The sequence below is a fragment of the Diadema antillarum genome, unplaced genomic scaffold (assembly GCF_040938485.1).
Source record: "Diadema antillarum isolate AM-2024a unplaced genomic scaffold, OU_Dant_1.0 seq00000454_RagTag, whole genome shotgun sequence".
NCBI classification, from domain to species: domain Eukaryota; kingdom Metazoa; phylum Echinodermata; class Echinoidea; order Diadematoida; family Diadematidae; genus Diadema; species Diadema antillarum.
Genome location: NW_027271426.1, coordinates 1,125,776 through 1,140,751, shown reverse-complemented (window position 1 = coordinate 1,140,751; position 14,976 = coordinate 1,125,776). Strand labels below are relative to the sequence as shown.

At 36.9% G+C, this 14,976-nt stretch overlaps 1 protein-coding gene across 1 annotated transcript in view; it reads right to left on the bottom strand.

Moving 5' to 3' along the window:
• LOC139732877 (acyl-CoA dehydrogenase family member 10-like) overlaps positions 1-14,976 on the bottom strand; it is a 67,298-nt gene that overhangs the window by 40,487 nt on the left and 11,835 nt on the right. Inside the window, exon 3 of the mRNA XM_071643715.1 lies at positions 11,432-11,626. Within this exon, the coding sequence (XP_071499816.1) occupies positions 11,432-11,626 (195 nt within the window). The remainder of the gene's footprint in view (positions 1-11,431; positions 11,627-14,976) is intronic.

The window sequence follows — 14,976 nt, the reverse complement described above, 5'->3', positions numbered from 1 at the left end:
GCTTGTGATGTCACATGAGTACAACGATATCAAGAAAGAATAAAGAAAATTCAACATATTTCCATTTTTCTCGCATAAAAAAAGAACACTCGACTTCTCTTTTTCAGAAGGCAGGGGGAATGATATTACCCTTAACATACGTCAGTAGCAAGTCGAAGAAATGTGCACTTTATTCAAAAAGTAAAGTTTTGTGAAATTCTCTTTTTATTTTCCTTATATAGTTGTACGCATGTGACATCATACACTGTAGTAGTCTTCTCTTCCAGCAGTAACTGCACAGATCGTACTTAACCCGTTGAGGACGGTTTGATTATGCTACAACACGCATTTCCCATACAGTGTAGATGCTTGCCTGAGTATACTCGGGACTCGTCCTCAACGGGTTAAAATATTCGTAACTTTTGAACGGATTGTCCAATTTTCCTCAAACTTTCACTGATGTGTTCTACTAATAATTGCTGCATTCCCTTAATCCTTATATGCATATGAAGGTGGACTTGTCCTTTAATCTTCAGTATAGCAAACCTCTCTTTCTCACTCTTCGCTAACTTTACCATGATGCTCCATGCATTCAAAGAAGTTACATACAAGAATTTAGAAAAAAAAACACATAATTCTTCATCAGTGTTTGATGCAGCTTCAGGTACCATTGCCATATTTTTTCCACTATGGTAAAAGATGAAAATCTTTGTGCAAGTAATTTTTTTTTTTTTTTTTTTACACTCAGGTGGGTAAGATGATATTTGCATGTTTCAAATTCTGCAGAATAAAACCATAAAATCAATAGTGTTACACAAGCAAAAAAATAACGTGTGTTCTTATTTTCGCACTGTTTTTTTTTTTATTGCACAAAATGCGCATCAATCTTAAATGCATCCTCTTTTGGAAAAAAAAAAATCCAAAAACAAAAACAAAATCTTTTGTTCATTCTGGGTAAGAGGTTTGAAGGAAACTGCACTGAAGTTGAGAACAAAGCATTTCTCAGGTCATTGTCAATTAATATGCATGATCATGTTGGGGATTTGCACGCATACAGACGAACTCTTTGAGAGTACAGCAAGGCGTGCCAGTGTTCATCAATCATTTGGGATGCCTTGAGTAGGTATTATCCTACCCTTGTCATCTCATTCTTAATTTGCCAGGTCACCACACTCACAAATTCATCCCGCCATCATATCACAGTCTAAAACGGATCCTCCCCGGGAATAGAAATAAAAGCAAAAGTCCACGCCAGCCCCATGGGTATAATCTCGATCTAAAGCATGGCTAAGAGCCTGGTGTGTCATCTTAACACTGCTTTCTCAGAGGTTTTTAGATGAAAAGCTTTTTTCTAAAAATTATAGAAATTTACTCTGAAGTGACGGATATACTTGTTCAAGATGGGATAGAATAATACGTAACATGAAAAAAAAAACACAAAACAAACAAATTGTAAACAAACAGAAGATACATAGGAAAAAAAATATGTGCAATTCTTTGAGTTTTGTTAATTTTTTTTTTCTCATGTCGGGGTTAAATGGTTGCAATATTTTCCTTTATGTTATGTTATTGACGCTGCAAACCAGTAGCAAATGTGTGTACTGTGAGCATATTGAACATCACTTTTGTCCTCACTACCATCATCATCATCATTAGTCAAACAGGTAGAATGAGGTAGGGTATGTGGAATGGGGGTGGGGGTGGGGCATTGCAGCACACACACACACACACACACACACACATACACACTTTTGGCTCTTCATGACAAACAAACAAAAAAAGAGAGAGGAAAAACTAGAAATGTCACTATGGCGATTGGTATGCTTCCGCCATCATGCATAATTCTCCTACTACAGTAGGTCTATGGTACAGATTGTAGGTCTTGACAATGTGTGATGACAGTCTCACACAAGTATTTCAATTTCAAGTTCATCATGCCACTGCTGGCAACCATTCCATAGCCTGGTGGTAGTGTCGCTGCCCGGAAAGCAGTAGATGACAGGTTAGAGTCCCGTGGTTCCTTTTCTCCAACATGTTTGTTAAATTAACAGATCAGCAGTTGCGATCTTACAAATTTCATGTGAAGAGGGAGACAAATTGAAGAAAATTCACGCCTCTGGTTTTTCACTATTTCACACACAAAAAAAGGTGGAAGCCTGATGCCCCATCTCAAACCAAAAATATACTATCCCTTCGAGCATAGATATGAACAGAGGTGGAAATAAGCTGCTTAGTGGAGGTCAAGGTTTACAATGAGCATGGAAGCCCTGTTGCTAACTGACAGAGGAAAATGCTATGAACTATAATATATCTACTTTGACATAATCGTGTGATTGCACTCTACACTGTCACACATGGATGTGAGATTTGCTTCTCATAATTTCACAGCAATTAATTTTCTATGATTCCTTAAAGAGGGACTGGAGAATTCATCAAAAGTAAAATCAAATACATTCGAATGAATAAAAATCAGCTTGGCAAGCTTCGGGAAATAAAGCATAATATGGATAATTGAAAGTTTTAGAAGGGGAGAAAAAATGGCAAGCTACTTGCCATTTGTCATTTTTTTTTTTTTTTGTTCTGCTCACATTCCCATACCAGAGAAGAGGGATTTGCAGGACATATTTATTAAAAGTGTTAAAAAAAATGAAGATGAGTCTGTATTTGAGTGTGGATTAGTGAGCATTATCTGCTGACAGTCCTTGTTTCTGCCTCAAGGGACAGAAACTAAGCACCTTATCAATCACCCTCTTGCATCTGAAGTACGACCAGAGTACTTAATATGCCGACATGGCTTGTTTAAACCCCCACAAAATCTTCCACCTCGGGTGGTTCTTCAAACGACACTAATACAATATTGAATCTGCTACAATTGAAGTTTAGAGGTACATGTACTACAACAGCTTTTGGCTTTGTCTGTGCACTTGTTTGTTTTGTTTTGGGTTTTTTTACCAGTAAAAAAAAATTCTCCGGAGCAGAAAATGAAACATTCATTGCAGGATCACCCTGCTTTTTTTCCCCCTGATTTTGAAGTGAAGGGAAACTTCAAACAAGCCCTATGAGAGGATCTATATACATTACACCCTTCTTGCAGATCAACTGACAGTCTTCTTTAAACTTGGCTGAGAAAACTAGAGACTGTAAAAGCCAAGTAGCATATTTTTCTTTTTTCAATAGACCAAAGAAGATTTTTTTTTTTAATGATGGTAAAGTATTGGTCGAGGTGAGGATTCAGCTTTTAACTTTTTTGCACGAAATCATAAACCACTTTATGTAATGTTAAAAGGCATACAATTCCAGGAGGAATTCATTTGAAGTTTATTTGATGAAAATCAGTTCTGAAATAGCTGAGATATTTAAAACAAAGTAAAACAAAGCGACCCTTATAAAAGGTGGGTCCCACCTTTTGTTAGGATCACTTTGGTTTGCATATCTCAGCCAATTTTCATCAAACAAACTTTGAATTCCTATCAGAATTATATGCCAACTCTCTTCATGCTCTTTCATATTTCATAAGAGGTTTCTCATTATCTCAAAAGAATCATCATCAAAAAACGCTGGAAACCTGAAACCCCATCTCAATCGGAACTGTACCATCACTCTAAACTCCATGAAGAGGTGACAATAGGATTCATTTGATAGATTACTATTCAAATCTAAACTAATCTAAGCATAAAATTTACAAACATTCTCACTTTATGGGAAATCAATTGCCCTGCATTCATTTTCCATTCCTCTGTAAATGTGCCTGAAAGAAGGCATAAAAGTACTATTCTCTTTGCATTAAAAATGATGCATTATTTCCGGTTACAATAAGGATTGCAACCCAAATATAAATAATAAGTTTTACTGTTTGAACAGAAAAATCACAAAATTTGTGCATTTTTTTTTTTGCTTGCAATGGATGTGAAGTTGTACAGTGAGAACAGTGCTGCAAAAAAAGAAGAAGTAAAAATCCATATCCCACAATGCACTGCATGTGGTGCTTCTTGCTATTTTTAGCAGCTGTGGGAGGCAATGGCATATCAAATTGGCATTGTGATGTAGTCAGCATACCATTATTCATGTACTATGCACACCACCTTCAAAATAATCGCGACCCACGTTTCGAAATTTTTTACAGTGAGACCGGTGAATCAAATGTATGCGACCCGGGTCGCGACCCAAATTTTGAAAATATTTACACTTGAGAACAGTACTTAAAGACTGAGTTTCAATGCCATATGAATGACGATCATGAAGTATTTTAAAAAGACTATATACCATGGGAATTTTTTAAAGTGTTATGCCACATCACTGTCAAAGCTTTATTTTGTTTTTAAAAAATGAATAATCTTGGACAAACAAAATGGTAAAAGGAAATGCAGAAACACATAATGCAGATGCTGATGCTGGCAGATACTAGTGAATGTTCAGCTTCAGTCTGTTGGTGAATGTTACACACAGCATAACTGTTCACCTGTCAGTCCGTGCACTATATGATTTTCTAGGTTTAAAGCAAAATAAATTGGCATATACTGTAAAAGTGGATATTTTCGCGCGACTAATTTTTCACGCTTGGCCGGGTAAGAAGAGTTTCGCGTGTTTTTAATTCCGCGGAATCAAGACATCGCGCACAGGAACATAAATGGCAAGCAAAAACATTTGAGTGCTTTTATTTTTGCGCTAGTTTCTGGTTGCGCGAAATGCGCGAAAATTTCAACACCGCGAAAATGCCCACTTTTACAGTACAGTGTATTGACTTTAATTCACAGTCAGTTTCATACATGTACTTGCAGTGAAGGGAGATGTGAGAAGAGGAGCTTTAATTGTCAAACCTCATACAGTTAACCTTGCTTAAATCGACCTCGGACACAGTCGAATAATCGCCTATTAAAGTCGAAGGTCTTTTCCAATCCGCTTCTCTTTATATTCTATTGATTTTAATACCTCATTTATAAGTCAAATTTTCTTCAGTCCAAACAGATTCAACTTAAATAGGCAAGGATGACTGTATAAAAAATTAAGAAAATATCTTGTTTATTTTTTTCCTGTGGTAGAAACATCATACACACAGCAGGAATTATGTCCATTTATACCTCCGGATGTACAACTGTCAATCAAATCATCACCAAAGAAAAGTGCATACTATAAAATCTAACTTGTGATATTTTAGTCATTTGTTCTCAAAAGAAGTGGGGGGGGGGGGTTGTCGGTAAATCTCAGGTATCTGGTACTTTGCCTACAGAATTTCAAGTGTGGTGATGTGGAAAATGCAGATTGAGGGATCGTCAAACTTCTAAGAGGTGGTTGCCATGGCAGCCGACAGAAAATGGAAAGCATACAGTAAAAAAAGAAAAAAAAATAGTCAAGAGCAATTCGCTAGAAGTAGCCTTTAATGACTGCACTCAAACACACAGTATCTGTTATATTGTATTTTTGACACCCCGGTACTCTAGGAAATATGTGTGTGTGTATGCGTGTGTGTGTGTGTGTGTGTGTTAGGGGGAGGTGTGAAAATTTTAACTTAAGCCTGTTGACAGACACGTACATACTTGTAGTCAAGGATGCAACATGTGTAGGGAAGATCAAGAGAACTACAACACCACATCACATGTCCATTATCCCCTGCTTTTCAAACTAAAACTACCCAAGTATTAAACTGATGGGCAAGTTGCTTGGGTGTGGAATTGGCAGGGGAAAAGGAAAAAAAAAAAAACACGAAAAAAAATGATGGCCTTGCCAAAATGTCCATTAGGGCTGGAGAAAAAAAAAAGAGAGCGTATAATGAAAGTCAGGTACATGACATCTTCTTTGCTCAGACACTTCATGCTGTGGAAGGCAAGTCACATTTTTTTTTAATGTTTGGTGGGAGGAAAAAGTCATTACAAGAGAATATGCATGTAATTTCAGATCTAAGAGAAAATCTCTTTTTTTTTTAGGTCTCACAAATGCGAGACTTACAAATTTTGCAATATCAACTATTCAAAAAGCTTCTTGCACATCATGTAGAGTACTAAATTATAGACACCTCACAAAGAGGCTCCAGGGACAAGGTACATATTGTGTATTATGAATCTGCTATTTGATTGATGGTGGGGAAAAAAATCTGTCATTTTAAGGAACTGTTTTGCAGACATTAGCAAAGCTTCAACATTTCATAACTTCCTTATTTTTCATCCGATTTCAGTCAAATTTTTACCAATGAACTTGTTAGATTTTACTCTTTTTTTGTCAGACTAACTCAATTTTTGGACTGGATCTCCCCTTTAACAGTTTTATGGCAGTAAATTTCCTGAGTGGAAAAGTCTTGAAGGACTGCAAAAGTGGATACTTTCGCAGGAGCAATGTTTTGCACTCGGCTGGCTGAAGTGAGTATCGCATGTTTCATTTCCACAAAATTAGAATATGAACTAGTATCCCATATGAAGCAAAACTGTTTGCATGCTTTAATTTTCATGCTAGGTGCATGTTTTGCGAAATGTGCAAAAATTACCATACTGTGAAAGAGTCCATGCATGTATGACATGGATGTCAAAACTTTTCGTCGAAAAAAAAAAAATGGCAAAGTAAAAACCTGTAGCAGAGAACAAATTCAGTGCCTGTCCTTTCTTGGCTCTTGCCTTCTCGTGTATGTGGCAACGTAATGAACCACCTCACTCTAACCACACCTCACAATAGAATACTGTACGTCCCCCCAAAAAATTACAATGGTACCCTCCGCAATGATGACATTAAAATAGTGAATCAATCCAAATACAATTTCAGGATACGAAACTACTGTATTTAACTTATTGCCCACATCTTGCAGAAAACCCATCCGATTTGCTTCAGTGGTCAAAGAGATATGAGGATTTTTGTAGAGCGTGTCAGGAATCCCTTCGCTCCAAGTTCTGTCCATTGTGTTCATGCATTAGAATGCAGTTCCAAGAGCATCCAAGCACTAAACATGGAAGGATCACATCCACAACATGCTTCACAACGATTCACATTTCTCTGTGACCACTTCAGCAAATTAAATGGAGTTTCTGCAATACGTAGAAAAGATGTCATACTTTTTTGATCCTGAAATAGCATTCAGACATTTATCATATAGGAAGTTATCAACGCAGAAATCTGATAGTATTTTTTTTTTTGGGGGGGGGGGGGGGGGGGAGGGGGGGCATATCGTTTAGTATTGTAGCCACCATATATTTAGCAAGTCTATGCTTTTGGTTGTTGTTTTTTTGGCAACAATTTTGCAGGTGATTAAATTCACAATCGTAGAGTCCAGCAACGGATGGAGAAATTGGTATCATTCACTCATTTTCAGGAAGCAAAATTTGCACTTCTGCATTGAAAACAAGTATGCTACAAATCTACACAAAAGCATGGACAACTGCCCGGAATACAACAAAGTACGATGTATACATTCCTATCAAGATAATTCAACGATCATTTGAATGAAGCAAACATTCACAATACTTGTATTAATTACAATGTACTAGCACAAGCACTAACATGATTTTAAACATGTGCATGGTCATGTTCCTATGCCATGTGCAAGTTGTACTAGGTGTTTCAAAAAATATTTCCCACTTTTGATTCTTAATAATTCAAAAACTATATATTAGATAACACTGTCATTGATATGAGTGATAGTTGAATACTGTACAATTTGGTTGAAGGTGGTTTAAATATGAAAGCATAAATCAGTTTCATGAAATCCATGATTAATTTCACAGTTAGGTTCCAGATTTTGCTCTATTTTCAACCCTCTGTACAAAATTTCACTTTGCACAGGGGTCAATGGGTGTGTATGGGAGTGTGTGGTTAACACCCTGACAATGGTCCTGAACAATGGCCAGGGTTTGAATGCTTCATTATTCACTCATGAGAAATTCCACTGTCACAACTAGTCTTTATTCAGGCTCTGGCAGTATCTGTGTAAAGTCAAACACCTGCCGATACTGTCTTTGAGTCGCGACAGTGCTCTCCCTACTTCTGAAAAACGAAATTACAATGAATACCTTCTGTTCTATCGTAAACATGGTGACAGGAAGCAAAGAAAATCAATTAGACTATACGCTCTTGTGTATATGGAGCCTTAAACAAATCTACTGTGAAACAAATCCCCCCAATGATAAATGCTGCTGAACTCTTTACCAAAAATGATCTCTTTTTATCCAAAAAGCGAAAATTTGTCAGACTATTTAATTAGTATACATAGACAGTTTTATAAAAATGAGGAACTTTAGATCATTTATGCTTAATTATAAAATCCCAAATTTAGTGATATATGAAGCAAAATTTGAAAATGATTGCCAGCTGGAATGAAATGTGGTGTTTGCAAGCACATATGGAAACATGTGCTTACTTTTTCCATGTGCATGCATTTTACCCTTTACCGTGCATAAATCCAGACTAGCAGTGCCCAGGGCAATCAACATGAATTATTGATTAAGCATTCATGTGCCTGGGAGCACGAGACTGACTGACGCATAGTCAACAGGTGGTTCAGGCATGTCCATTGTTCAGGGCCATTGTCAGCACACACTCACATACACATCATTGGTTTCTGTGTAAAGTTCATTTTTGTACAGAGGGTTAAAATTTGACCAAAATCTGAAACCTTACTTCAAAATCAATCTTAGATTTAATGAAACTGATTTATGCTTTCACATTCAAATTACCTCCAACAAAATTGTACACTATTCAGCTATTACTCATATCAATGACAGTTTTATCGAATGAACAGTTTCAGAATTATTAATGATCAAAAGTGGGAAACGTTTTTTGAAACACCTAGTATTTGCACTGCTATCAAAAGTAAACACATTGGAATCAGAGTTAATATCTTTTGTGTATTGTCTGATCCAGCTGTTCTGAATACTGAAAACATGGCGCACATGCTTACAAACTCATTACAGAGTACAAGATTGTATCATTCTACAATATTCCAGATATCAAAAACTAATACCAATCAATAGAAAGATATTTGAAAGGCGATGTTCAAAAACTCACAACCACACAAGTATATGTACACACAAAAACAAAAGAATAAAAAAAAATTACTCTAATTTTATACTGAACATGATAAAAAATAACATGTCAGGAAAAGATAGAATGACAGAAAAGATTCTTTTTTAAAAACATGTCAAGCCATAAATAACTTTTTACGAAGACTATCAGTAAGATGATTTCAAAAGAAAAAAAAAGACAGATATAGCAGTAAAAAGGGAAATCCTGGGTGATATTAAACAGTGTTTTTTTTTTTTCTTAGGCAAGCAAGGATATAATTTGAGTTGCAATTGAAAATGTGTTTAAGCTCTGCATCAGCTACTAAAATTATGCCGAAAGTCACCTGAGGGCTGAATTCTATGATTGAGTGGTTGTATCAGACATATAAAAGGAGGCAGTGAACTTTGAATTTAGAATATGATCCTCACTTAAAAGTGGAGATCTTTGGATTGCAAAATGCATCTTTTGGCATAAATACTGTAAAACACAATATTTTAGCGGCACAAAATTTTGGCGAATTGGAACCCACGGCCTTTTTCGCAGCATGAGATTTTCGTGATTTGCCTCTCACATTCAATGCGTATAGATTAGACAGGAACTTCCACATGCATTTGGGCTCTTGCGAAATTAAAATGCATGCAACTGCAAACATTCCTCATTTTATAGTATGTTGAGAAGCATGATAGAAAGTCTGCAAGCCTTTTAAAGAAACTGATTTAAGAGGAGGAATTTGTAGATCAATTAAAACTTCTTTGACAAATAAGGACAGAACTGAACACAAAACTTTCAAACTTTTTTTGTCCTCAAACATTCCTGGGGTTTTGACCCCCCCCCCCCCCCCCCCCTCCGTATTCCTCCCAATAATTTGTGGAATGGCAGATTTTTGTGTAAAGAATCCTTCCTCTGCATGACCTGTACAGGATGAACTCTGTAAAACTCTCAAACACTTGAGAGCAGGTGTTTGTGTATGCACAACAGAATACACAGTACCACAGCACACAACTACAGTTTTCACATTGTATGTTTGTTACAATGTGATAGAAACCTTGTAAAAATTATTTAAAAAAACAGAAAAAATGGTTGCACAAGGAACATTGTGTCCAAAGACTGCATATATTGCTTCCTTTGAGCAGTCCCTGTAAACAGGTCTGACTGTTTTATTAGTGTGTGATATCCTGTTGTACTCATGATCAGCATAACCACCAGTTTGTCCAGAGGCTAAATTAGTTCACATCACCATAAGATAAACAGGCAGGGAAGTCAAACATAGCACGCCAGGTATGAAAAGGATCACCATGAGAGGTGGTGTTGTTACCTAACAGAAGGTATTATATACCTCATATAGAATCCTCTCATTTGATTGGTTAAAAGGGGGTCATGAAAATAGCTGTGCCCCATTGTTGATCAAAATGACGTCATGATTTACTGTGCCCGGAGCACAGTTGATTAACTGTGCCCTGTAAATACGTTTGGAGACAGACAGTCGCAACCCCATACACATAGGTCACTCATTATGTACGTATCAATGATACGACCGTCACGCTGTCGAACAGCGTTGATTACGAATGCTACGGTATCTATATTTCGGAATCAACATTTTCAGTATATAAACAAATAATGACAGCTTGATATTCGGGGCAGAGTTAAAATTATGTAGGCCCTTGGTGATGTGAAAACCATAACTATGCCCGAAGCGAACCTTGGGCCCATAATTTTAACTGTGCCCCTCATAGCAGTTATCATTTGTATACTGTCACATCAGAGTTACCACATGTGGCATAAGATACCACAGTTATTTTTCATCACCGTTGTCACGTGTGAAATACTGCGGGGTAATTGATACCGCAGTATTTCAGCTGGTATTGTTCTCACTCCAAATATAATACCCGAAAAGAACACCTATCTATTAAGGTAAGCACTGTGCATGTGCATATTTCCCGAGAAAGGAGAGGAAGTGTGTCCAATCATGTCAGAAGTACACTGCAGTGTGTTGGATGGTATTTTAAGACACAATTCACACTCAAAGCTCACATACATGTGTATTTTGTGCAAAATTTAAATCCCCACTCAAAAATAATGGTACAGTATTCCATGTCTTACTTCGCGAGGCTTTTTAGCAGTGCATATTGTGTTCAAATTCTGAAATACCACACAAAATATCACATTCTTTCACTGTAAATATGAATAAGCCAAGAGTACATATTTTGAACGAAGAAACACTTCAAATGAATTATAGCTACACGACACACTTGTACAAACAAACAGCCTCTTTACTGTCAACTGACTCATCAGATATATACAACGTGTATAAGTTCTTATCAAAGCATGATCGCTCCTTTTATATACACATTGAAGACAAGCTGACTTTGCTATAAAACTTGTCAGAGCCGACAACTTCCATAAAACGGTGCCCAGGGTCTCAAATGATGCAAAATGAAAGCACTGGCCAGTAGTCCTCACAAATATGACTCACCACATCGAAGAGTGACCGGTCAATGGGCAGGGGGGCCAGCTCCTGGCCCTCGTACCGCCAGATGTTGGAGAGGACGGCCGTCTTCAGACCCTCGCCGCGAATGCAGCGGACCGCGTCCAGCATCTCGGGGAATGGTCTCGTGATGCGGGACTCGAAGAAGGGGAGCAGGTCGGAGAAATTGGAGTCGATTCCGAGCTGCAGCAGTTTTAAGAGTAAAAACGTAGACAAAAGAATACCACAAAATCTAAAACTTGTCATACAGGTCTGCGAATAAAGAGCAGCATGTGAATTAAAAATTTTAAGGTTAGCCATTCATAAAGGCTAAGTTTATGCTAAACCAAAAGCTCCCCAAAACAAATGGGCTTTAAATATGAAGTTTGAATGCACCATTAGAGCACATGAATGGAGCACTTGTCACAAAGGTACATTAAATTTGGTAAAGATGAGCATTACTATTATAAAAGTCTTGAAAATGACTTCCACTACTGAATAAATAACTGCACATAAATGTCTAAAAAGCTGAGATAATGGTAGAAGGCTTTAAAAAAGCAAAAAACTGAGGCATCTACTATACATTGTCGGGTGGTTGGATTACCACAAAGTACGTATTGGATATATTTTTTTTAAAGTAGAGCGCCTGCACTACAGAAATGGGAAAAATGCTGCAGAATTATGAGCATCATGGAAACGACAGAATAAAATATGGAAGGGGTCATCAAGGGTATGTTTGGAATTTTCAGACATACATTCTCTTTTAGTAAGTGAAGCAAAATGTAAAGGGATGAACTTTTTTCAACATTGGTACAATTACTGTATACGCTGTTATTTTCGCTTACAGATATTTTCGCGAATGACGAGGCCATAGACATTTTCGCGAGATGTTGTTTTCGCGAACTGACGCTGACACTTACGTTAATGTACTATTAACAGGACGCATGGAGACATTTTCACGTGTTGTTGAATTTGCGATCCAACTGTGAATCGCGAAATTCGCGAAATATTAAACCCTCGCGAAAATAACAGCTTATATCAGGTTGCTGCTTGATTCACGAGACTGCTATAAATTTAGAGTACCACAAGTTTTAGGATATCAAACATATCAAACAACTCTCCCAAACCGTAACTAGATGTTCTCAAATTTCTCTAGATTTTGGCATGTGATGCCCAGGATCTATCACTTTTCTATTCATATTATCTACCATTTTTTTTTTATCTTCTAGGTATGGACTTCTTTTTGAGTGTGTGTGTGTGTGTGTGTGTGTGTGTGTGTGTGTGTGTGTGTGATCTCTGAAACAAGAGCCATGATGCCACAAATGAAAGAAAAGGAGCAAATGTGACCCTGCATCATAAAACAAAAACAAAAACAAAAAAAAAAATCACCAGGTATTGACTTTAAGATAATGGCACATTCTGAAAAAGAAGATTTTAAGCTTTGATGATAACTCAATACAAGTGGACTTTCCTAACCTACAATGTACATGTATCTAAATACTGGAATGAAGACACACACTGTAGTAAAGTGTGTACTGAGAAAAATAGGTTCTCAAGTATCAAGAGTCTATTTAAGCACTTGCCATGCTCTGTGCAATGAATGAAACAAAAACAAAAACAAAAACAAAATGGGCTGTATCATACACCATAGCAAGAACAATGATGGGATACTCAGATTAAGCTGAGCATGCTATATTAACACATTCTGTCCATGACAAATACCAACTTTCAAAGCAGTAGCACCATCCTTTCAGAAGTTTGTAGGTGTTGAAGGTGAAGAATTTTTACAGGATCTTCAAGAAATGAAAAGAATCCCCTAAGACATGTATACCAAATTACACTATTCTACAAAAACGTTATTTTAGAAAAGCTGCTAAAAATGCAATTTCCCATTTGTTTTGTGATCATAAACTTTTGAGTGATATAGAAGAATTGCTCTTTCAGAAAACATGAAAAACTCAAGCTTGAGGGCAATTCCACGTTACTCACGTTACACTTTTTAGGCGTCTCTGCATATTGTAATTGTCATATTTTTTATACTGGAAGGTTTGACATACTCTCTGTTGTACAATAGATGCACACGTCCTTAGTCTACCATGCAATATTAATAGAATTTTACTAACCACATCCATACCGGAAATAAAGACAAAATACTTTCGTTACTCACGTTACATTTTTTGGGACGACATAAAAAGCCAACATGCCTTTATTCAAAAAGTGTCCTCATACTGGGCAGTATTTCAAACAACTGTTGTATGATTTATATAACTCATGTTGGGGTACTCAAATATAGGGGGTCAAAATTTTGAGAGCATTGGAAATATTTGACAGCGATAGCAAAATCGTCGTTACTCACGTTACACGTTACTCACGTTACATATTAGCTCATAATCACTACCACATAACTGACCACGAGAATTAGCTGGAAACTAAATACTTTTGATATATCTAACCTCTACAGATATTTTGTCCCTAAAATAAAACAATATTGGCACTCTTTCATACTTTTCCCACTATCATACGGTCATATATTCCACATACTTTACTTTTATCAGAATCCGAGTAACCACTATAAACCGAATGCAAGAAAATATAAAATAGTAGATACTAGTTCATGCAGTGAATTAAAATATTATCCTTCTATTCCCTTTCACAGGAACTTAAATGTAAGTAGTCTTAATCATGAGTGGAACACTTGATTTCATAAATTGTAAACTACTTTAGAAATATGTACAGTACATATGTCTACAAATTTCATCCAGCTACTGTTACCAGTGTGGACTTTCTTCTCTATGTCAGGGCTGCCAACTCTCGTGCAATTAGCATGAGACTCACGCAATTCATCAAATATTAACTATCTCTTATAAAAGAATTCTCACACTTAACCCCCAAAACAGCATGTAAAAAGAAAAAAAAGTAATGTCCCTAAAATTCGTGATTATCCGAACATGCAATTATGCCCATGCCCAAACTTTCGAGATTTTCCCACTGGCAAATCTTCTCTATGGCATGTGTTGAAATCTTTACTAGAGTATGCACCAAATCCACCAGTTAAAATGCAAAATTGATGAAGTTCACTCCAGTGTAAAGGGGGGGGGGGGGGGGGGGGGGAGGGGAGACAACCCCCTTCCACACCATCCCCAACCCCCTTCCACACCATCCCCAACCCCCTCCCCACCACTGTCACTTCGATTAGTCGCTTGCTTACTCACACTTCACTCCAAATTCTCACTCTAGTTTGGCAGCCCTGCTATGTACAGTCTTAACTGATCTACCTCTTAACCCAAAAATATTCTTGTATCTTCTGGTACCGGTAATGGTGAATTCTAACTTTGAGTAGGTTATTGTAGTTAAGCAATTGTCATATTATTTGGGGTTGATAATCCCAGAGAATAATGTATGAAAAGCTGTAACACTGACAATTCTTGTAAATGTCTTAGACACACATAAAACTGTATGTGTATTTACCAGCTGCCAGAAAATGATTATTGTTAACCCCCCCCCCACTCAAAAAAAAAATAAAAATGGCATTGTAAAAAGAGACAATGCCAACT